Raw genomic sequence first — 23,767 nt, 5'->3', positions numbered from 1 at the left:
ATATAACATAAGGTTTTGATTATATAGGCCATTTCCCATATTGATATTACTTGGGGTGAGTATTTATCTAATATAGGCCTACTGTACACAACTGACCTGCATGATACCATATCAATATAATTCTATTTCTATGAATGATACATTCTCAGATTGTTCTTGAACTCTATTTGAATCCAGGCCTAACATACCAACATAGCATGTTTAATCTATAGGACATCCCCTAGTAATGTACTGTAGCATGCATTTTCTATGGTGTTACTGCTCAATACTGGCCTACTTGTGTTATGAATACACAGTATATGGTATCTGAGAATTGGAAAAAGTGACTGTAGAATATGGGATGAAGAGAGTATCTGGTATTTTGGAGTTGGCTAATACAAAGAGGGTATCTGGTTGGGTATGGTTAACTGGCCTGTGTGGAATGTAGGGGCAATGAATATCTGAGGGTATTCATTAAATACCAATTTCATTCATTATTATCTGAAATCTGTAACATTCTATTTTGGGAAGAAATATATATTAAATACATTTATAAAAAGGTATTGAGTTTCCCAAATTGTATATTCAGCTTGTTATAACTGTTTTACCACACAGTAAGTAGTCTCTGATGGTACATACATCTATAAATGCATCGGTTTGGACAGCAGAAGGGGCGTAACGTTACGCTGTAGATACCCGTACACAAGTCATTTCATCATCCCTGGCTCAGTGGCTCGGTATTGGACGCAGACAGAGTGCTGCTCTGTCAATTGACATACAAGACGCTTATCACTCTTTTGTCTTTCAGTTACCTGTATATCGCTTTGCTATACATATAAATATTTCAAACATCGTTTTTATCATTGCTAACGTTGCAGTGTGATTGAGCGTGTTCTTTAAACTCCTGTCACGCGGTTAGAGCGTCTCTTGGAAATTGGCTTTGTTCGCTCCGACAGCACACAGTCTGCTTTATCATCCAGAATGGACAATTTGGAGAAAGAAAATAGGTCTGACGAAGATTCGGAATACGAAGAAGAGGAGGTGGACCCTAGAATTCAGGTACGTTATAATAACAAGTGCTCTTTGTTTCAATTGAGTCTAACTAATCAATACATTTAACTGCATTTGATACATCCACTATTCAGTGCACATCTTAAGAGTATGTATTATCCCTGCCAGAAAGTCTATCTGATTTGGGGTATTTAAAAAACATGTTTTTAATGTATTGATTTATCAAGAGTGTCTGTCTACCTTGAACAAAAGGTCAGTATTGTACCAGACTTAGTTGCGATGTAGGCCTACTGGTTATGTTTGTGATTGTCTATGTTTTAGCTAAACTTGTTTCTGATTTAATGGAATACATGACACTCAAATAGCATGTTCATCTGAATGTACCTTCTTCTGCGTATTAGGCTATTAAATGGTTGAAAAAATAACATTGTTTAACCTTAAAAGCTATGTGCATTTAATATATCCATAAATCAAGATAGAAGCTGATTCTTGTGTTCATTCAAACCATCACTCTGGCTAACTTCTATTGTCCAGTCTAGTATTTCAGCCAAATGTAACACATTCCAGATTTTGCAGACTTCCCAGATATTGTATTACATTCCTTTCTCTTGGTGTTGCTCAATATTGTCCTTCGCTCTCTTTCTTACAGGGAGAACTGGAGAAACTCAACCAGTCTACAGATGACATCAACAGATGTGAGACACAACTGGAGGTAAGACAGTACACACACACACACACACACACACACACACACACACACACACACACACACACACACACACACACACACACACACACACACACACACACACACACACACACACACACACACACACACACTTTCAAGTTTGACATACATTTTCCCTCCAAAGTGCACCACATGGCTGTCACTGATTGACAATTACAAGGTGACCCACTATCAAAGAATTCCTTTCAACCATTAAACATTGACCTCTGCATATGAAAGATGATTCGTTCTGGTCATTGAGGTGGTTCATGTTGCAGAATGTTGATCTTTGGATGCTGTTAAATGTCAGTAAAGTAGTAGCACACAGCTCTGTCAGTCATATACCTGTTTGGAACTGTATTTCGGTAAAAGTCTCTTTAGGACATCTGTTTGGGTCAAAGGAGGCATTCAGTCTATAAAATACCTGTCATTTCTAATGTTTACTGGATCCTCACCGACTTGACCAGCGTAAAGCTTAATGAACTGGAACTTGTACAATGTTTCCATTGATCTTGAGGTTCAATGAGTGCTTGTCGAATACTTACTTGTTTTTCGAGTTCAGATATACCCCCTCTGTGTTGTTGTTGATTCAGTGGATCATGATCAAATCTGTTTATTTGTAGACCCAGTTTGATGTGGTCTCAATGCACAGCTGTCTGCCGTTGGAGTAAACGGTGTGCCAATCGGTGAAGCGTGTCTATTTGACATGGACTTGAGTCCTTACCAATGGCTCCACCGATCTGTAAACAAAATGAATGTCTTAAAATATCCGATAAAGGCCTCTGTGGAAACCCTTTGCAACAGACACACAAAAACACAAACAAAATAATATCCAGTATGTTTTTTTTTCTGAGAGAGCAAGGAATGATGTCCAACTTTTTTAATGCATGTGACTTCAAAGAGGATAAACAAACAGATATACCGATTCACCATTTCTCAAACCACTTCTCAAGTACATACCCGAGGGAAGTAGGGGTGCTGAGGGTGCTGCAGCACCCCCTAAAAAAATCACCAAAAAATATAAAAGGAAGAAATCTTAGCCCACTAACTACTGCTCAGTGTAGATTTGGCAGAGCTTCAGGTGTTGGTGGAGTGATGAGGATAGCCAGCAGCAGAGCCCAGTGGATGAAGGCCTATCATAATGCCCTGGTAATGGACTATTGGCTGTAGGGTTTGTATTGATAATATCAAGGAGCACGTGTGACTACTTTTGTTATGAGGGGAAAAGCAGAACAATGGCTATAGTTCCATAACATCTGAGATCATTTTTGTTGAATTCAGAGGCCTTTCATTAATACCAATATTACCATCCATCTGGGTAAAGGGAAATACAGTTACACAAATGGTTTGGATTGAATTAAAACATTTTTAGGTATACGACTGTGTGTTTGAGATGGTGTTCAGTGTATGAGGAGGCTGTGACCAAGGAGATGAAATGCGTCACAAAAGCAACGCTTTGCTCGACCCTGAGGTGTGAGGGACAGAGAGACTGCACTGTACTGTAACCTCTGAGGTGTGAGGGACAGAGAGACTGCACTGTACTGTAACCTCTGCTGTATCAGCTAGAGGAGAAAAAGAGGGAGATGGTGGAAATGAGAACAGAAAAAAGGGATGTATTAGAGGGTGAGAGTGGGGGAGGAAATGCATTAGGAGGAGAGATGGAGAAAGGGGGGACCCCATCCTCTGAATTGTCTCTATTGAGAAATAGATGGTTTACATGGCCTGTTCCCACACGTACATACAGTTTTCATACCCAGCAATTAACCCTTGTTGTTCTGAGACTGAAATAATGCAGGGTGGCCTCTTGCTATGCAGGAGGTTGGGAGTTCATGGAAAGGCTGTTTTTCTCTCCATGATGGCAGGTATCTGATAACCACGTCAGAATTCCAGTCTGACAGAGTACAGTAAACAACCATGTTGGGCCAGCAGAACAGCAAATGGCAAACAGCGGTGGTGGAGCCATCACTGTATTTGGTTCCTTGATCTTCATACACACTGAATGGGAAGGAGCTAGGGTTTAGGGGCTAGGGGTTGCTTTCGGACATGGTGTTTGTCCTCAGATGCCAGCTTGTTGCAGGATGACTGATGATGTCACAGGAAGTGTGTGTCCCTGCCCTGTTCTCACAATTGGCCTTCCATCCCTCAGATTTGAAACGGTAACAGGAAGGATATCTTAGTCCAGAACACTGGTGCAGATTTATATATAGTCTCTTTACATAAAATCCCATGGTCAGATTTAACCTTTCAAAGAATTGAAAACAATCCAATAAACTTAGTGCATAAGTGCAATCTATTTTTTCCACACTGACATCTCTAGGAATATGTTTTCATGCTTGTTTTTGTTTTCTGTCCACCATGATGTCTCCTTCTGGACGTCACACTTGACCCCACTTGCTTGTTCTCAGAAAAATCTCCTCTGCCTTATCTAAAACGGTTTCAAGGCAAATTAATGTTTTGGATTAGATTAGGTTTGATATGATTGAAAGTAGACCTGTTATTGACTTTATCAGCATGCTTAGCTGGGGCTCTTACTTCTGACCCCTCCAACCGATGCATAAACATTAACAGTAGCTGATGCTGTGTCGCATAAAAGGCTATTTCCTATTATCATTTTCATATGGCCATTTCTTTGTTAATTGCCTGTTTGCTTCTGTCTGAAGGTTACATCGACATAGCTGCCCCTGTTAACTTGATCAAAGACTAATGCAATTTTAGGACACTGGCCTTTTCAGTTCTTATAATCGAAGGAGGGAGAGCCCCAACTCGTATGTCAAAATTAATTGAATTACCTTAAGAGTCTGAATGAATTCTCTGGTTTCGTGAAATCCTGCTGCGTCTAACTTAATATTTGCTGTCAATTGTTAACTCCGGTTGGTTAAATGGTTAAGAACAATGACGTAATAATGTCATCGCCTAAACATTGAGATGACTGTTGAGTCTTCTATGACCTTTGTGAACATTCATAGCAAGCAAAGGGTTGGAAGTTCGCTACAGTCCGAGTTAACCCTTTCTCCCTGTTTTCTCTCCAGGATGCCAGGCAGAAGTTCCGCTCTGTGCTGGTTGAGGCCACGGTGAAGCTGGATGAGCTGGTCAAGAAGATTGGGAAGGCGGTGGAGGAGTCCAAACCCTACTGGGAGGCCCGGAGAGTGGCCAGACAGGTGAGACGCCACTGGGTGGACAGGGAGACTACAGGCTGGGGGTCTCTGCTCATATTGACCTTAGAAACAGTCCAAAATCTTTTATTTATCGGAAACGCTTTATTTGCCTAGTTCACATTCTATTTGCCTAGTTTCTTTGGGATTCATTAAAACCAGCACATACTATTTGATACCAGGTTGACTACACATCATTTCTAAATACTAGGCAAATATCACATTGAACACCAAATGGGCTGGACTATTAAATAAAGTGTTACCTATTTACCTAGCTTGACTTGCTTGGACAAGTGAATGGCCTGCAGCTGGAAACAGTCAGAGAGGAATCGCCAGGACCAAGCCAGACGTGAAAAGGTTTTTAAAGGCCAATGGTTCTTCACTTCTTCTCTTATTTTGTTCCCTCTGGTGTTCTTAGCTCTGCTTTGGGCATTGTGTTCCTCTCATTCAGGCAACCTCTATATGTCTTCTTATTGAGAATGCACCTTTGTGTGGTTGTGATTTATGTTAATGCCTCTGACAACACAAATGAAGTTTCCTTATGGAAAAAGAAAGTTATTCTAAGTTTGAGGATATTGGATTGTATGAGTTCCTCTGTCTACCTTTCGCACATCTACTCAGGTGCGCAACTCCCCCCCCCCCCCCAATTGAAATATCATTTTTGTCACCCTGCTGTTTTATCATTGCACTGTGATACAAAAAGCGGCATCAGTGTACTTTAGGACCATGCGGACGCCTAAGAGCAGTCGGGTAGCATGGTGCTGCTGTCTGCAGCTGCTGTCTCTGTGTGCTGCGCTTTTTCTCCAGGTTGTAAAAGCAGATACGAAACTGGCTACTCTTTATTTGACTGATGTAGCTGGCAAGTTAACAGCTGTTTGATTTAAGACCTTTTTTTTATTCTCAGTGCTGAGCTAGTAGTGTAACTGACATGTAACGTTAGCTAATGTTTCATCCCCTCTCGTCTGAAGAGAATGAACTAGCTAGCTAGTAGCTACCAGAGCCAGTTCAGCTTTAGCCTCTAGCTATCGGTCAGGGAGCAGCATCTAACAGCTTTAGTGTGTATGGAAATGTTTTGTAGCCTTATTGTCCCTTTTCAACAGAAGTAAATTAACTTGGCTAGTTTTTGCCAGTTGATGGACCATTAGAGCTAGCCAAAAGTTGGCTAAGGTTAGCTAGCTAACTTTAGCTATTATTTTTGCCTCAATCACACTAGACCTGAATCAATAAAACCAGCGGCCAAACGATTGAAGACCGATATTCATCTGAGCAGGATCAGATGGTGACAGGGGTCTCAGTAGGGCCAGTCAAATAGGGAAGACCAGTCTGTGACGGCGCTGAGGTGAACTTTTGCAAAACCAACACTTTATCTCTCTGTGCAGCAAACACTGGACAAGCCAGAAGCTTCAAAGATTTATACAATTTTAAGGCAGTCCGACAACCCTCTAAAGTTGATTTCTAAACTGTATCAAGGGATGATAGAGGCTTTTCCTGATGACACAAAACATGTCAAACAAAAACGTGACGAAGACCTGGGAGACACTACTGATGATGGATACTGATATGTTAGAATGCCCAGTCATGTTCATATCATCTCAGACATAAATGACTGCGGTATAAGACCATCCATAGAACATCATCTATGCCAGTAAAACTGAATATCGTGCACTCAGAAATGTAGTTCCTCTGCTGGGGGTGTAAAACCCGAAAGAATGCCCCTGTGATAATAATTTTGGACCCCCTTGTGGCCCCCCTAAATGTGGAGTATGAAATAATTTTTACGCAACTAATTTTTGCTATCGTTCTTTTTTTACATCCGTTATTAGACAGTGGCAACGATGATGATTATGAACATGGTCTGATGCCTGCTAATGTGAAGAAGTGAAGAAAACGATATGACAACAATAACGTCTACTGGAACTGGCCCCTCTAACAGTACAACTGGCACCAGCTTGGATCCCCCAGTTGAAATGGTCTCGAACCGCCACTGCCTCCAAATAGAAAAAGTTGCAGAGTGCTGGTGTAGCCTAATTACCGGCAATTTCAGAAGCGTAATTCTGCGAAGCGGGAGCAGCGGGATTTTTTTTCTTTCTTCTGGCTAGGCTATCTTGATCTCTGGCTCTCTCGTGAGTCATTTGTGTGTCTTAGTTATTTAATCAAACAACCTGCCTAAAGCATCAGACAAGTTCAGTACATATAGTTGATTTTATTAAAACACTTAGGGTGTGTCTATATATAGAAAAATACACGTTTTAAAATTTTGACCAATAAAAGAAAAGACTACTCTTGGTTGACCAAGATTTTCTTTTTGTCGGTGACAGACCTAGTAGAAATGCATAAAATGAGCTTTAAATGCCCAGGTTATGTCCCCCTCACTTCTAAAACCAAAGTTGCACCCCTGCATCTACTGGCCAGTTATTTCACTGAAAGCAATGGTATGAAGCCATGATGTGTTGTTCAGGGGTTCAATAAGAGTTTGGCACATACTCGAGGGATTGAGACTGAAACTTATTTCCACACTAGGTTGGCAGGTATCTTAATTATGAACAAGTGCAGGACTCGCTTGTCTGTCATACAATGCTGAGCTCTGCAACAAGAAGTCAGTGGGGCCTGACTGCATAGGGCGATTCTAGGGCACTGGTCTCACACAAACACACACACACACACACATCACAGGTCTCATCGATCGATGGTGTGGTTGGGAGCATTACAAAGCGGTTGAGGTTGAAATGGATCAGTGGTGCGGTAAATGGCTGCCTCTCTGTCATGGTTGAGTTAATCAACCTCACAGTGGTGACTGGAGCAGAGCCCATCCTAACACAGCAGTCCTGAATCAGTTATGCAACATAAACACTCTTCCTCTCTTTCCCTATCTTCCTATTCCTCTATACTCCATCCTCCTCTGTCTTCCTCCTCTTCTATTGCAATGTATCTCCACCTCCATCTTTCCATTCTCCTTCAGTGGGTGAGCATGTACACAACTTTGAACTTGAATCATTGTTTGCCCAGAGGGGTGGAAATTCTCTATCTCTCTGGTTTGTTGAAGTAGCCTACATGAGCAATACATTATCATTTGCTTTAGAAGGCTAATGATAAGGTACACAGGGAGTGGCAGCACTGTGGAAAAATGCCCTTGACTTTGGTCTAGATATACACACACACCATAACTCAGGCTTTTGCATAACAAAACAATAGATGGTCACTTACCTTAGATGTTGAGAAGACTTGCTAGTATATCCTGAGGTAGTATGTGTCACAAGTTAATGGCTGACTGCCCTTGGATCAGAGACGGCTTGACTCGGCCGGAAAGTTTTTCACTGTATGTTTCCTGAGGGATCGCTTGGGCACCCTGCACTTTCTCTGATTCAGCTCTTTAAAAATGGGAGCTGTCAGAGTGCCTCGATTGCTGCAGTCACCGGTAGTGTAAAATGATGAAAAGTGTTTTTCTTATACCTCATGAAATATGTATAGTTTCCTTCTCGTTCACCTCAGGATTGAAGAGTGTGACTTGACAAAAAGTAGACCAGTCATAATTTGGAATTTGGTTTACTTTCTGAATTAACTGGAATTGAAACAGAATTGACCCCAACCCTGGTTAGCATTAAACATTGAAGTCCTATTGCCCTTCCCCCTCAGCTGCCCTATCTTGTCTGGAGGGTAGGTACAGCTAGTGGGGGGAAAGGTGAAACAATAGAGAGGAGGAGAATGGTGATGGTGATGTGTTGTGGCTGGTGCAAGGTTTGGGCACAGTTTACCTCCCCCTCTATCTCGCCCCCTCCCTCTCGCTCTCTCCTGCATGGCCCGTTACCGACAGTGATTACCACGTAGCTGAAGTGCACAGTTGAGATCGTCTCACCCCCTGCCTGCCTCAGTCATCTAACCGCAGTGCGTCTGGAGGTGGGAAGAACGAAGGAGAGACGGATAATCTAACCCCCCCCCCCCCAAAAAAAATATATAGATGTACTATTGTAAAGTGGTACTATTGTAAAGTGGTTGTTCCACTGGATATCATAAGGTGAATGCACCAATTTGTATGTCGCTCTGGATAAGAGCGTCTGCTAAATGACATAAATGTAAATGTAAAATAATGAGAGAGAGGAAGGGAGATGCCTGAGGTCCAGAACAGAGGAGACAGACTGTGGATATGTCTGTGAGATTAGTTATGAACTGACCTCCATGATGGCCATAGATTGAACAGATGTGGGGCTTAGTGGTTTCTGGCTGGGGGAGGAAAGCAATGAAAATCCTTCAGGCCTGGAGGAGATCATCCAGGAGATTGGTTGGATTTGGTACAGCTGGAATAGACTCAGACTGGGGGAGAGAGCTGTCTCTAGCTGATGTATGGGATTGTTCTCTGGCTCTGAGTCAAGGGCAGAAGGATCACAGATAGAAAGGAGACTCTCTAGGTCCCTGCACATCTTTTTCAGAGGCTGGGGGCTCTAATACGTCAACCTGTCACCGTAGTGTCCAGGATGAAGCAAAAGGACTGGGAAAGAGTTTGTAGGAATTTATATGGTCATACTGTAAACATTGCATTTTATTACAATCCCAACATGCATTCTTGCAGTGCAAGAAGAATGTTGTCATGTCTTGCCCTGGAAAGTTACTGGCTGTGGTAGAATAGGGAACCTTGTCCCAGACAGTCTCCTTTACCGCCACAGCAACTCAGTTCCATTTATTACAGAACAGCTAGTATATCCCTGAGGGTATGGAGATTGGGTTAAGACGGTTACTGTCATTTTGTAATCCTGCAAAGTCAAGAGACCATCTGTGACCTGTGTCTTTCTCTCCTGTGGAGAGAGGTTTTGGCAGGCTTATATCACTGAGCGGGTGAGGGTCATGGGGGATAGGATGGGATGGAGGGAAGGATAGAGAGGGGGAGCAGAGACAAGGTCGTGGCCGTGTGCTGGAGCCATGCTCTGTCCTCCTGGGAGGTGGAAGGCCAGCCTGTGCTGTGGTGCATGTTGATGCTGGTCAGCCCTGGTTACATCACTGCTTTAGCAAGCAGGACTGGAGCTGCTTTAATAATGGCAGCTCAGCTTGACAATGACTCAATACAGCTGTGTGTGAGCTGTGCATGTGCCTATTGTTCTGGTTGGCTAACGTTTGTGTGTGTGGGTGTTAACAGGGGCAGACTGGGACCTGAAATTAGCCCTGTCATTTCTAACTCGCCGGCCCATTTATTTTCTCGAGGCCCCCACACCAGCCCATTTCTTTCCCCATTGTTAGCCAAATAATTATAATTTTTCTCTAAAATCCCAAGTTAGACAGGCCCTCTGGGCTAAAAATGGACCAGTCCATCTGGCATTTCGTGCAGTCCGCCCCTGGGTGTCAACGCTTGCTGTCCAAGCCTGCAGCCGTGGAACATTGTATGAGTGTGCTGAGGAATCCAAGAGGCAGCTGTTCATTACAAGTGGTGCTTCAGTGCATTAGACGTGGACTGGAACACTGAAGTTAAGCAATGGTTAGGCAACCACTTGGAACAAGTGGCTTGCATCTCCATGTCCATGCCTGAACATGGTTGTCCTTCACTTTGCCTCAGAGAACATTCAGACCTGCCTGATCGATGTACAGCTTCTAGGTTGTTATAGCATCAGACCGTGAAGCATGATGAAGACGAGCTCTCCCTGAGTCATGTGCGGTCTAACGACTTCTCCAGGATTAACTCTGTGGGTCTCTGACATATCTAGGCCAGGCACAATTTGTTTGTGTCTCACAGCAAAATGAACAGTCTCAATCGGGACACAATTAAGGCCAAGGCTAGCGAAGCGTGACTGCAGAGATGCATGTTTACTATCTGACTGGAAATCATTGACCTCCAAGTGAAAAGGCCCTTTTCATCCCATCTCACTCCCTTTTCACCAAGATTAATTGCCCTGCTTAACTGAGGAGATTAAATCAGTTAATTCTCTTGGAAAATAGCTGTGTCTGTGTTCTCTTTTGAAAGCTGATACTATTCCAGTGTTGATAGCCTGTGCTGAGGAATGTTTAGCTGAAACGCTCTGGTCTTTGAAGTGTTGGCACGTCTTGTCAAATTTATGCTGTGAGGATTATAGGAACGCTTTATATTTCAAAGCTTCTCTTACTCTTACATGCGTGCAGCCATGGAGGCAAGCGTGAATATGTAGCAAAGAGATGTTTATCTGAACATGTGCCGGTTAACCAAATTAATACTCTATTAGGGCTCCGAAGAGCGCAAGCTCTGAATAATTTAAAAGCTGTGTAGAGCGGGATCCGATTTTCTTATGCCCAAAGAGAAAGCGTAGTCTTTTTATAAAGTTCCACTTTACTTACACTTGCATGTGCACACGTTGGTGCTTGTTTGATTTACATTTACAGAGCCCTACTGATTTAAAATATGAGTAGGGCTGTAATTATTTGATAAATTATTTTCCTGTATTTCAGTTACTATAGATATGGGTTGATATATAATAAACATGAGGGAAAAGGAGCTAACCATGAATGTTTAAGTACCATATTAAATTAAGCAGTTTGGTGCCTATTAATCATTATCTGATGTAACTATGTACTGATGATCTTACCTTTGACCTGGATCAAATGTCTGCTGAATGTGTTGAATGTTGTGTAAAATTTGACTCCAGACTGGATTCGAGGACACACTGATAATGTTTCTGTGACACTGTGATTCTGTAGCATCTGATGTTGTGACTTCCTACAAGCCTCCTGGTGTTTACAGAACATTCGGTGCTGTGTGATTAATATAGTTAGACATTTTCTCTGCTCCTATTCTGGAGGTGTCTCCCTGTACTTGATTTGATCAATGTCTGCTCTCCTTTTTGTTCACCTGGAAATCCCTGTTACCTATGGGCCTATGAAGTATCTGTGTGATGGAGAGAAGTGGTAGACCGTATGATCTATTTATATAGACAGAAACTGCAGCAGAAATGCAGAACTGATGTGGTATTAACGTTTTTGTAGAGGCCAAATATACACCGGTGGAAAGTTTGAAACCGCAGTCCTTAGAGAGGACAGTGAAAAACAACACAATAATGAATTGGAATGTGCTGAATAAATAGACTAATGCCTCCACTTCCATCCATCTCCCTGCCTCCGTCATAATCCATCTCTCTCTCTCCCTCTTCCCTCCGGTCGTGAGTTCCTGAGAGGCCCAGCTTTGAAAGGTGGCTGAGAATTCTTTCTTTTTTTAACACCATCACTGTGCAGCTGAAAATGAAGGGTAAAGATGGGATGAGTAAACTGAAAAGAATAGAATGATGGATCACGGTGGCAGCAGGACTGAAGTGGTGATGGAGGAGAGGAGTAGGCAGAGGAGAGATGGATTAAGGAGAAGGGCTGGGTTGCCAATCATTTATAGTGGAGCAGGTGTACAGCAGTAGACCTGCTGTGAGAAGTCTCTCTGTTGGCATTCTGTTTATCTGCAGTATAGAGTAGGAACAGAACACTACTAAAAACTAATAAATGTACTTATATATTTATAAAGTGCATTTGGAAAGTCTTCACACCCCTTGACTTTTTCCACATTTTGTTACGTTACAGCCTTATTCTAAAATTGATGAAATTGTTTTCTCCCCCCTCAATCTACACACAATACCCCATAATGACAAAGCAAAAACAGATGTAATTTTTTTTTGCGCAAATGTATAAAAAAAAATATATATCACATTTACATAAGTATTCAGACCCTTTACTCAGTACTTTGTTGAATTACCTTTGGCCGTGATTACAGCCTAGAGTATTCTTGGGTATAACGCTACAAGTTTGGTACACCTGTATTTGGGGAGTTTTTTTCTCTGCAGATCCTCTCCAGCTCTGTCAGGTTGGATGGGGAGCTTCGCTGCACAGCTATTTTCAGGTCTTTCCAAAGATGTTTGATCGGGTTCATGTCCGGGCTCTGGCTGGACCACTCAAGTACATTCAGAAACTTGTCCCGAAGCCACTCCTGTGTTTTCTTTTCTTTTCATTGTCCTGTTGGAAGGTGAACCTTCGCCCCCAGTCTGAGGTCCTGAACGCTCTGGAGCAGGTTTTCATCAAGGATCTCTCTGTACTTTGATCCATTCATCTTTTCCTCGATCCTGACTAGTCTCTCAGTCCCTGCCGCTGAAGTGGTGGCATAATGCTGCCACCACCATGCTTCATCGTAGGGATGGTGCCAGGTTTCCTCCATATGTGACGCTTGGCATTCAGTCCAAAGAGTTGGTTTCATCAGACCAGAGAATCTTGTTTCTCATGGTCTGAGAGTCCTTTAGGTGCCTTTTGGCAAACTCCAAGAGGGTTGTCATGTGCCTTTTACTGAGGAGTGGCCTCTGTCGGGCCACTCTACCATAAAGGCCTAATTTGTGGAGTGCTGCAGAGATGGTTGTCTTTCTGGAAGGTTCTCCCATCTCCACAGAGTAACTTTAGAGCTCTATCAGAGTGACCATCGGGTTCTTGGTCACCTCCCTGACCAAGGCCCTTCTCCCCCGATTGCTCATTTTGGCCGGGCAGCCAGCTCTAGGAAGAGTCTTGGTGGTTCCAAACTTCTTCCATTTAAGAATGGTGGAAGGTTTTGGTACCCGTCCCCAGATCTGTGCCTTGACACAATCCTGTCTCGGCTCTCTACGGACAATTCCTTCAACCTCATGGCTTGAATTTACCACAGGTGGACTCCAATCAAGTTGTAGAAACATCTTTAGGATGATCAATGGAAACAGGATGCACCTGAGCTCAATTTCAAGTCTCAAAGCAAAGGGACTGAATACTTATGTAAATAATGTATATAGACCCACAGACAGACAGACCCACAGACAGACAGACCCACAGACAGACAGACAGACAAATAAGGTATCTGTTTTTAATTTTTAATACATTTGCAAACATTTCTAAAACCTTTTCGCTTTAACATTATGGGGTATTGTGTGTAGATTGATGAGGAAAATCATGTAATTAATCCATTTTAGAATACGGCTGTAACGTAACAAAAATGTGGAAAAGTGGAAATCTGAATACTTTCCGAATGAACTGTAAGTGTGCCACTAAGTAGCCTGCTATCTAGGAGTAATTCCTGCTGTAGTAAATTAAAGACAACGACAGATGCACAAAGAACATCCTGCTGGACAGTATTCTTTTTCAATGCAGTATTATTTATATTATTCCTAACTGTGTCAGCCATTAGACTTTGTTTGGTGAATAGTCTTTTCTCCTGAGATCGTTCCTTCTACATTAGATTAAGTGGACAACACTGGAAGCACATAGGGCGTTCCTGGGAGTGGGACATGTTTTCTCAGCATGTAGTCTGCTTGTTGGGGTTAGTGGGAAAACCATGATGCAGAGTGATTTTAAAGTAGATCACTGAATGTGCTTACAGAGCGAGGGAGAAAGAGGGAGAGAGTTGTCCAAATGAGAGCATGTATATGTGGCAATTCTCATGAACAACACGCCAAACCATTTTGTGAAAGAGAGGCCCCGGTTGAATTACTAGGCATTCAAACTCATGACTCGTCCATACAGTGAAGTGATAGATAGGCATGTGGTTGGAGCCAACTCTCTATGTGCACGCCGTGCCCATCCATGTCATGAGAAGGTCTGTGAAGGGGGTGTGTGATCACCACAAGGCAGAGGTTGTTTAGTTCATGCTGAGTTGGCATCTGGAAGGCTAATCAAATGACCATAGTAGGGAATGGGATGTTGTCTAAAAAAATGGAATATCTTGGCTTGCAGATCCTTGTGTAGTAGAATCTTGAGGTATACCACATACTGCTCCATAGGTCACGATGCGAACAGGAAATAATGATCACTTCATTTCACTTGTTTTCTTTGCGGTGACTCAATGTGTTCCTCACTTAAATTAGTTCAGTAGAATCCCTAGTCACATGAGATTCTGTTGGAATTTTTCTCTGCTGTGACTTATTCATAAGTCGCTTGCAGCGAAGGAGACGTCAGTGTAGATCTACCTTCACTTCCTCCCAAACTAGTCAGGCTACTTTCACTGAACAAAAGTTCAGTTGGGATTTAGTTTTTGGCAGATCAGAAATGTTTTATCCTGCTTACTGTAAAACTTTGGAATGATATTTAACCTCTACAGGAAATGTACACACGGACACACACTCGTGCCCACACAGATACAGTAAATCACCCTCCCTAGACACGCTATTGGTGGGTTTGGGGCAAAGTCTTGAGTCAACGCTTTACTAGTACCCACAGAGCAGAGAGGGGCTTAGGGTATTAGTGCTAGCTACAGAGGGTTTCTGTCAGTTGCTATGATTGACAGATTAGAGAGGAAAATTGGATAAATGAGAAAAGGATTAGCTTTGCAGCTATGGCAACACACACACAGGAAGTCTAAGTCTAAGCTTCCGCTTTGTACTGTACCTTACTGTAACTGAGGCTGGAGGAGGGAACTGTTTTGGAGTTTATCCGTTACTATGTGACCCGGTTATGCTAAAATAAGGACAGAGAGTAAAGGGGTAATACTTGTATGTTCTCTCTGGCAGCAGTCTACGATGTTTTGGTTGACCTCAGAACAGAACATTCAGAGTGGGTAGGGAGGGGTTAAAACAAAGCCAGATGTTACTGATAGAACCAATAGATACCAATAGGAAAACAAGATGTGGAGATTTGTTTTACACACACATGCAGGCAGGCAGGCAGACAGACAGACACGCAGACAGACAGACACGCAGACAGACAGACAGACAGACACATACACGCACTGACACACACACAGGCACAGACACATACATAGACACGCGCACCGACGCGCACAGACGTCTGTACACACAGACACAGACATAGACACACGCACAGACACAGACACATGCACAGACACGCACAGACACAGACATAGACACACGCACAGACACAGACACATGCACAGACACGCACAGACACAGACATAGACACACGCACCGACGCGCACAGACACACGCACAGACACACGCACAGACACACACACAGGCACAGACACACGCACCGACACACACACAGGCACCGACACACACACACACAGGCACAGACACACGCACCGACACACACACACACACAGACACACGCACCGACACACACACACACACACAGGCACAGACACACGCAGGCACAGACACACGCAGGCACAGACACACGCACCGACACAGACACACGCACCGACACAGACACACGCACCGACACATGCACGCACCGACACACGCACGCACGCACAGACACACGCAAAGACACACGCACCGACACACACACACACACAGGCACAGACACACGCACCGACACACACACACACACACAGGCACAGACACATGCAGGCACAGACACATGCACCGACACACGCACCGACACACGCACGCACAGGCACAGGCACAGACACAGGCACAGACAGACAGACACACATGTGAAGTGTTTGACAATAAGTCTATTAGCTGTGAGGTCTTTGAGCCCTAAATCTCTTCCCCTGCTGTATACAGTAAGTGTCAAACGAGACGATGCAGGTATACTTTGCTTATACAACCATACGTCATGCCGTCATGACCTTTGTGTTTTCTCCGAAATTAGTCCTTTTGATGTTAGGAACATCTTATGTACAAGACAGTTTGGCGTGTTTCCATAGTCAGTCACAAGGACCTTTGGTGGCTTGTTTGTTATTTCGCCTAGTTGCTATTTTCCATGCTGACTCAACAGCTGATTTGGTTTATTCCTGTCAATGTTTGAGCTGAAAGTTTTGTGTCTCTTGTTTTTAAAAACAGCATTTTATAAGAAGTGCTTACATTGTAGTTATATAGAGACACTGAATATAGTCATTTTTTGACTGAATAGCCCATTGTTAATTTCCTGCGAGAGGAAAGAGTTCTCTTGAGGTGTACAGATCAAGGATTTGGCCTAGTATGGGCATTGGCCATCTGCCAGTAGGGGCAGGGGTTCAACCCCTATGGCCAGACATGGCCCACATAATATTTTATGGTGACAGAGAACTTGGCTGGTGACAGAGTGTCATGATCTCTTGCGGTGCCCGTCTGGCGGGCTGTCACTACCCGTTGCCCAGGCCCAGCTAGAGACCCAGTCATGAAGTATGTCTGGTAGGGTCTCATCCCATCTGTTGTGCAGATGATTCTGCAGGAGACCCAGTGAAGGTCTGGTTCTGTGGCTGATCTCAGTGCATATCTGAAATGTTGTCTCTCTACCCATTGCCCAGGCTCAGCTGGAGGCCCAGAGAGCCACCCAGGACTTCCAGAGGGCCACAGAGGTGCTGCGTGCGGCCAAGGAGACCATCGCCCTGGCAGAGCAGAGGCTCCTGGAGGAGGACACCAGGCAGTTTGACTCAGCCTGGCAGGAGATGCTCAACCACGCCACCCAGAGGGTGAGTACCGTACTGCGGGGGGGGGGGGGGGGGGGGGGGGGGGGGGGGGGGGGGGGGGGGGGGGGGGGGGCATTTGTGCAGCATGACTGTTACTATTCAAAGCTTAAAGGCATAATGTGGATGGAAATTGACAACAACTTAAGAAGTCACATTGTCACATTTCCGTGTAGCTGCGAGACTGAGTTCTGATTGGCTGTTGCAGGTGATGGAAGCGGAGCATACAAAGACGCGGAGTGAGCTGGTGCACAAGGAGACAGCAGCCAAGTACACGGCAGCCATGGGCCGCATGAAACAGCTGGAGAAGAAACTCAAACGCACCATCAACAAGTCCAAGTGAGTCCCATATGACTGTGTTGCGACCACAACCCAACTACACTGTAGTTAAAAGACTGAGAAGTTAAAGTGAACCTGATACAACCACTGCATCAATTACCAAATGGTCTGCGACTCACACATTCACACATCCATGTTTATTTGTCGACAGTGACCTTTTCCAAGACATTGATCTTTCATGACGGAGATTTTTCAGTAGCTTGAAAAAGGTCAACTTGAACAAAATAAATGAATATAAATGTGCAAAAGGTAAATGTGCGTGCACCAGTGGAGGCTGCTGAGGGGAGGACGGCTCATAATAATGACTGGAAAGAAATGAATGGAATGGCACCAAACACATGAAACCCATGTATGTAATGTATTTGGTACCATTCCAGCCTGTCCTCCCCAATTAAGGTGCCACCAAACTCCGGTGGCGTGTAAGTGTCATTTCCGACCTTTGATGATGAAGTAGTGTCTGTCTCTCTTTGTGCTGCTAGGAACAAAAACAATGTGGTGGTGTGCTGGTTGGTATATGCTGTCAGGTTTTTACAAAACGCCATAGACTGGAGGCCTGTGTTGGGGAGAGAGTGTACAGTGTAAAGTAGTTTCTCCGCTGTGACTGAGGCTGTTGCCAATCCATATAATCTTAAAAAGCTTCCTTGTCTCCTTTCCGTCATGGCCACAGCTCATGTACTTGATATGTGTAATCAGCATGGTTGAAACCTATTAGTGTCATGAAGATGAGATGAGAAAAGAGTGTGTTTTAGAGTGTTGGGACTGAGCCTGTCTTGCTCTGTGTTGCCTCAGCTCTCTGTTTAATCCTTTCTCCATGGTCAGCTCATCTAATGTGATAACCCTATATCTCACCCTGTTGCCTTGGTGATATGTACACAGCTGTTCTGAGTTGTCATCGTCTCTAATCTTTCTCCTTCCCTCTTTTTTCCCTCCTCCCTCTCTCTTTTTGATTGACATCTCTCCCGCAGACCTTACTTTGAGTTGAAGGCAAAGTACTACCTACAGCTTGAGGTATGTGTGCACTACACTACACTACACTACACCAGACTACACTACACTACACTACACTAGACTACACTACAGTACACTACACTACACTGGAATTTCCCTGCCTTTATAGACCTTTTCAAAGGTCTTTAAGATTTAAGGAGTCTTACTGTGTTGTTATTGTGGACTCTACTCCGTGGTTCATCTTTACTGATGTGACCTAGGTCAATAAACTTTGACCTTGAACATATTGCCATGTCATCTCAGGTCTAAACCATTTATGGCAATGATGGTTTCTTCTTCTACCTTTTACGTGAGTGTGTGTACTTAACTGTGTATAGCAGGCTAATGCTAACAATGACTCCCTTTCTGTCCGTCTGTAGCACCTAAAGAAGAATGTGGATGAGTTGCAGGCCAAGCTGAGCCAGGCTAAAGAAGGGTACAAGACGGCTCTGAGAAACCTGGAGGTGATCTCAGACGAGATCCACGAACGCCGACGCAACGCTGCCATGGGCCCCCGGGGGCGGGGCGTGGGCGCCGATGGCGACAGTGTCGCAGTGGATGACATTACCAGCTTCAAGATGGAGTCGGATGGCATCTCCAGTGAGTACACTTACAGTGCATGATGTTCTGGTCATTTCATTTCTGTGCTTGAAAACTGCAGAAACTGTTCTTGTATCAACTGTCCTACATAGTGAGGCTAAACAGCCAGCCTTGCCTACTTTTCACTAGTAGTTGGGTACGGCACATAAACACATACACACCCTGTTGACTCTCCTTCTGACTTGTTCTTCGAAACCTTCGTAGGAATTCCTAGGAAATGTCATTATTGACATTGTGCAGGGAGGTCTTAATGACTTTTCTTCGAAAACATCAAGATTGTGTCCAGCTCCTGAGAGGATTGCCTGTTTTCTTGGAATGTTTTCCTAGAATTGGAACATTAAAGGCGCACAGAATGTTTGGAGTTGACTTTATTGAAAGTAAGCACTGCCCTGCGTTGGTGTCTAAATAATGTACAATACATGCTAAATGTGCTCTTTAGAAGTCTGTTAATTCAATTTTCTTTCAAAGGAAATTCCTGTTCAATTTAAAATGCCTGTATTGACTTTGCAGAAGATCCCATGATATGACAACTAGCCTAGAGACAGTGTTACTGTTTAAGCTCCTATGGATAAGGTTAGGACTTGAGTAATGACAACTGATCCCGAATCAGTTAAGTGCTGAAGATACACACTGTGATGAGATTGAGGCTGAACTGTAGTCAGACGAAGACAGTGGCTGTTCACAGCAGTGTGTGTCACTCACTGATCCACTTCCCATTGTCCTGCATTATGGGCTGCGGGATGATGTTTCCATGGCAACCTCAGAGTCCTACTGCTGGCTGACCCACTTAGCCGCCATTGGCTAAGGTTATTGCTGTTGCGCGTTAACCAACATAAACAGCAATATGCTGTGTCTGTTTCAAACGCTCCGATGGCAGTAAACAAAAGAATCAGCGATTGCCCATAGTTCAAGGTCATAAAAACATTCCTTCATTCATACAGTCGCCATCCATGTTGGAATTTGTGACTTTTGACCCCTACATGGGAAATGGATCTCATATTAGTCTTGAAGTGCTGTATGTCTCTACACTCCCTCTTTCTTTCAGTGTAAAGTATGTGTCTGCAGTATTTCAAGGAGTCTCTCTACCCCTTCTACCCACCATCTGTCTCCCTCATTTGCTTTTTCTTCCTACTCCCTTTCTCTACGTTCCTTACCCTTGCCCTCTCTTTCCCTCCCTTTTTCACCTAAACCCCTTTAGACTCAATCTCCAGCTTCCTGCTTTCTCTTTAGGGATTTTGTGGATGCCACATTGATGCTCTGCATGTACACTCAGTTGTACAGTAAAGGCTTGTTACATCTCAACTACTCTTCCCCTCTCTCTGTCTCTGCAGTGACGTCCGGGTCGTTTGAAGACGAGACCTGCAGCAGCAGTGCCATGTCAGAGGAGGACTCAGAGACCCGCTCCACTTGCAGCCTGGGCTCCTCCTCCCACTCCCCCAACAGCCTCCAGGACCTCCCCTCGCCCTGTCCCTTTGCCAGCTCCTCCTCGCCCTCCTCCTCGCCCTGCCCCTCCTCCTCCTCCTCTTCCCCTGCTCCCTCCTCACGCCCCTGCCGTCTGGACCTTCCCAGCCCAGTCTCGCTGTCTGACTTTGGCCTCATCTCTCCTGTCCTGGGACCACGCAGCGAGTGTAGCGGGGCGTCATCACCTGAGTGTGACCTGGAGAGAGGTGTGTGTGTGTGTGTGTGTGGCCAAAAAAGTAAAAAAAGAGCGTGTGTTTGCATACTGTATGAGGTAGTGTGTAAATATGCAGACAAGTGAAAAAGGAGAGAGATTGATGGTGTGTGTGTTTATTTTCAGTAAGACATATCGTCTTCTGCTTCCTGTCTGACTTGCACCTGAGCCAGAGGAGAGACCTATTAGTCATAGTGACAGCTAGCCTGGTGCTTAGACCAGAGCAGGTGTAGAGGCACAGGCAAGCAGTACTGCTGGGGGATACATCCTAATCTCCACTAGGTCCCTAAGAGCCTGCAGAAAGTTTTGGACCAGTGAGAAAGGGTAACACAGTGGGAACTTTTAGAAAAAGACTTGGGTATGACAGTCTATGGGTGTGTATGCAGGGCTTCCTACTCACAAAGGATATTCATGACTGTTTACGTGAGTATTTTTTTTGGGGGGGGGGGGGCCCCCAATATACTTTATCTATCTCGATCACCAGGCTCACACAGCATACCTCTCTGTGTTTCAGGTGACAGAGCAGAGGGAGCGGAGGGTGAGCTGGACAATACTGTAAACAACAACAGCACCACCGTCCCAAACACCAACACCAAGAAGACCACGGGCCTGGAGGGCCGCCTCAGCTTCCTGTCTCTTCGACGCTCGCGCAACGACAGCACCAAGAACGGCAAGCGCGAACGTCAAAGCCGTTCCCAGACCCCCACCCAAACTGTGGTTCTGATCAACGGGGTGTGATGAGGAAAGCTAATCCACAAGCTAACCCCATCACCAGCTTTGTGTGCCAACGTGCTGTATTACCAGTAACCACACACACTCCATTCTACCCCATGAACTAATACTGGCTAAGTAAACCGAAAGTGGCTCAGTATGAGATACTATGAACAGAATGGTCAGTGTATATACAGTTCATATGGATTATGATGAAGAAGAGACTTAAGACCCAACCCAGGGTGATGTCATGAAACCACCACTTCCTATAGAAAGGACCTTTCACCCTTAGACCTCCCACCCATAGCGTTGAGACCTCAGTCAGATTGGCTTCCCATAATTCCCTACTGTACTCCACACATTAAGGGCAGTGCTGGCTAATGTCCTATGGGTGGGAGCCCATGGTATATGAGGGGAAATGGGACAAACAGTGTTGTTTTTTACTGTGATATTTACAATTACATTTTAGTCATTTAGCAGACGCTCTTATCCAGGGCGACTTACAGTAGTGAATGCATACATTTCATGCATTTTGTATTTTTTTTTGTACTGGCCCCCCGTGGGAATCGAACCCACAACCCTGGTGTTGCACACACCATGCTGGCGTTGCAAACACCATGCTCTACCAACTGAGCCACAGGGAAGACCATTGATATTCTCCCTGAGAGGGAGCTGCACTTCCAGACAAGATGTGATTCTGTTGTTCGTAAATGAAAGAATGCACTCCTAGCTTCGACTATTAGAAATGAGGGTTATTTATAAAACTTGATGTCACAGTGAATGTGCCACCTGTTTTATCAATACAGAAATTAGTAAAATACACAACATTGATAGCAATATGTGTTATGCTTTTGTAAACGAAGAGCACGCATGAGGCCAAGATTTAAAGTCAGGATTTCTAAAAAGAAACAAGTACATTTACGGAGTTTAAGTTTTGTGAATAACCCTCATAACTTGTAATATTACTCTGCTATATCTTCTCACAGATACTTGACATGTGAATACTCTCACCATTATGTAATCCTGTGTACTGCATATAGAGCCTATGGGCAAGTGCTTCATGTTACCATGGAGACCAAACACCCCCTGGCTGGCATCTCTTCGGACAGCCTGTGCATTTGTCCAATAGGGGTCTTCAGAATTGGACTTAAAAGAAACTTATTCTATTGCACAACTAATTTCCCAGTGAGCTAACTGTGATTCCATCTCGCCTACAGTACACATAAAGCTGGACTTGGAATCTGATTGAACGAGAGTAGAATAATTGTGTGGGGTGAGGCTACAGTAGATATACCCTCCATCTTCGCTTCCTCCTGGCTCCCTCCTTCCTGTGGTTCTTCGGTGCCACACTGATGTGGTGCCAGGGAAATGGGCCTCGAGACACCGTCACCCCCCCTAGTTCTCCTTCCATCCATCTCCCTGTCATGGCATCCCCAGTGGCCCCGTACTGAGGGACAACGTCCATCCATGGACGGTAACACTAAGAACTGAGCAATAGCGCAAGAACAGAACTTTTGATAACCATATCTGCCCATGGACACTTTCATATAGAGTTCTCTGTAACGGAATGAAAATGGCCAGCCTGGTAATTCTCAGAATCTGAGGATGGTTTTGTCTTGGACCAATCTTGAGGAGAAAGTGAAACTAGATGACTGAATGAAACTGATGATGGTGAAGAATGATGAGGCCTTTTGTGGAAACTGACAGAATAATTGATAGTGTTGTGATTTCTGGTGGACAGTACCAGCTACTGTAAGTTGTAGATCCATATTGGCTAAAGTGGCACACAGTAGACTGTCAGATGTTTGTGAAGTCTAGTCGTCTGTCTCAAATAGTGTTAACTTGTCTTCTTCTCCTGGTCTTATGCTCCATGGCCACATGGGAAAGGTATTTGGTCACTGAGTTATGAGAAAAGCAAGCTATTGCACAAGCGTATGCAGTCTATTTGTTATTGTGATCGCTCCAGTCTATGTATGTACTGTACATGTACAAATGTAATGTGATATCGATGTTTATCTCTGTCACCCTTCGCTGTGGAATATAAGGATATAACCATGAACAGTCCCTGTCATAGCCGTTTTCTTCCAGTGGGTGTTATGTTAGAGTAACTTTCCATTGTGTCTCCACGGTTTATGTGCCTGTTTTCTGAAAAGAATCCAATAAACTGATGTTCACTGCAGTAAGCCTTTTCATTTCTTAAGTTTTATACAATGTAACTCAACTAATCTTTTTGTCTTTTTTCCTCACTAGCCTGAAATTCTTCAGTCAACCAAACTCAAGTTCTTATTTGGTTAAAT

The 23,767-nt window shown here is 44.1% G+C and overlaps 1 protein-coding gene across 1 annotated transcript; it reads left to right on the top strand.

Moving 5' to 3' along the window:
• The first annotated feature begins 706 nt into the window (after positions 1 to 706).
• On the top strand, positions 707 to 23,649 carry LOC115176736 (SH3 domain-binding protein 5). The gene is made up of 9 exons (XM_029736980.1): positions 707 to 1,038; positions 1,640 to 1,702; positions 4,747 to 4,875; positions 17,003 to 17,167; positions 17,370 to 17,500; positions 18,466 to 18,508; positions 18,868 to 19,087; positions 20,419 to 20,754; positions 21,274 to 23,649. The coding sequence occupies exons 1-9, from the start codon at positions 961 to 963 to the stop codon at positions 21,495 to 21,497; spliced, it is 1,389 nt and encodes a 462-aa protein (XP_029592840.1). The 5' UTR covers positions 707 to 960; the 3' UTR covers positions 21,498 to 23,649.
• The last annotated feature ends 118 nt before the right edge of the window (positions 23,650 to 23,767 follow it).

This window comes from Salmo trutta, chromosome 37 (genome assembly GCF_901001165.1).
Source record: "Salmo trutta chromosome 37, fSalTru1.1, whole genome shotgun sequence".
NCBI classification, from domain to species: domain Eukaryota; kingdom Metazoa; phylum Chordata; class Actinopteri; order Salmoniformes; family Salmonidae; genus Salmo; species Salmo trutta.
Note: the sequence above shows the minus strand (reverse complement) of the source record. Positions and strands in the feature narration are given on the sequence as shown.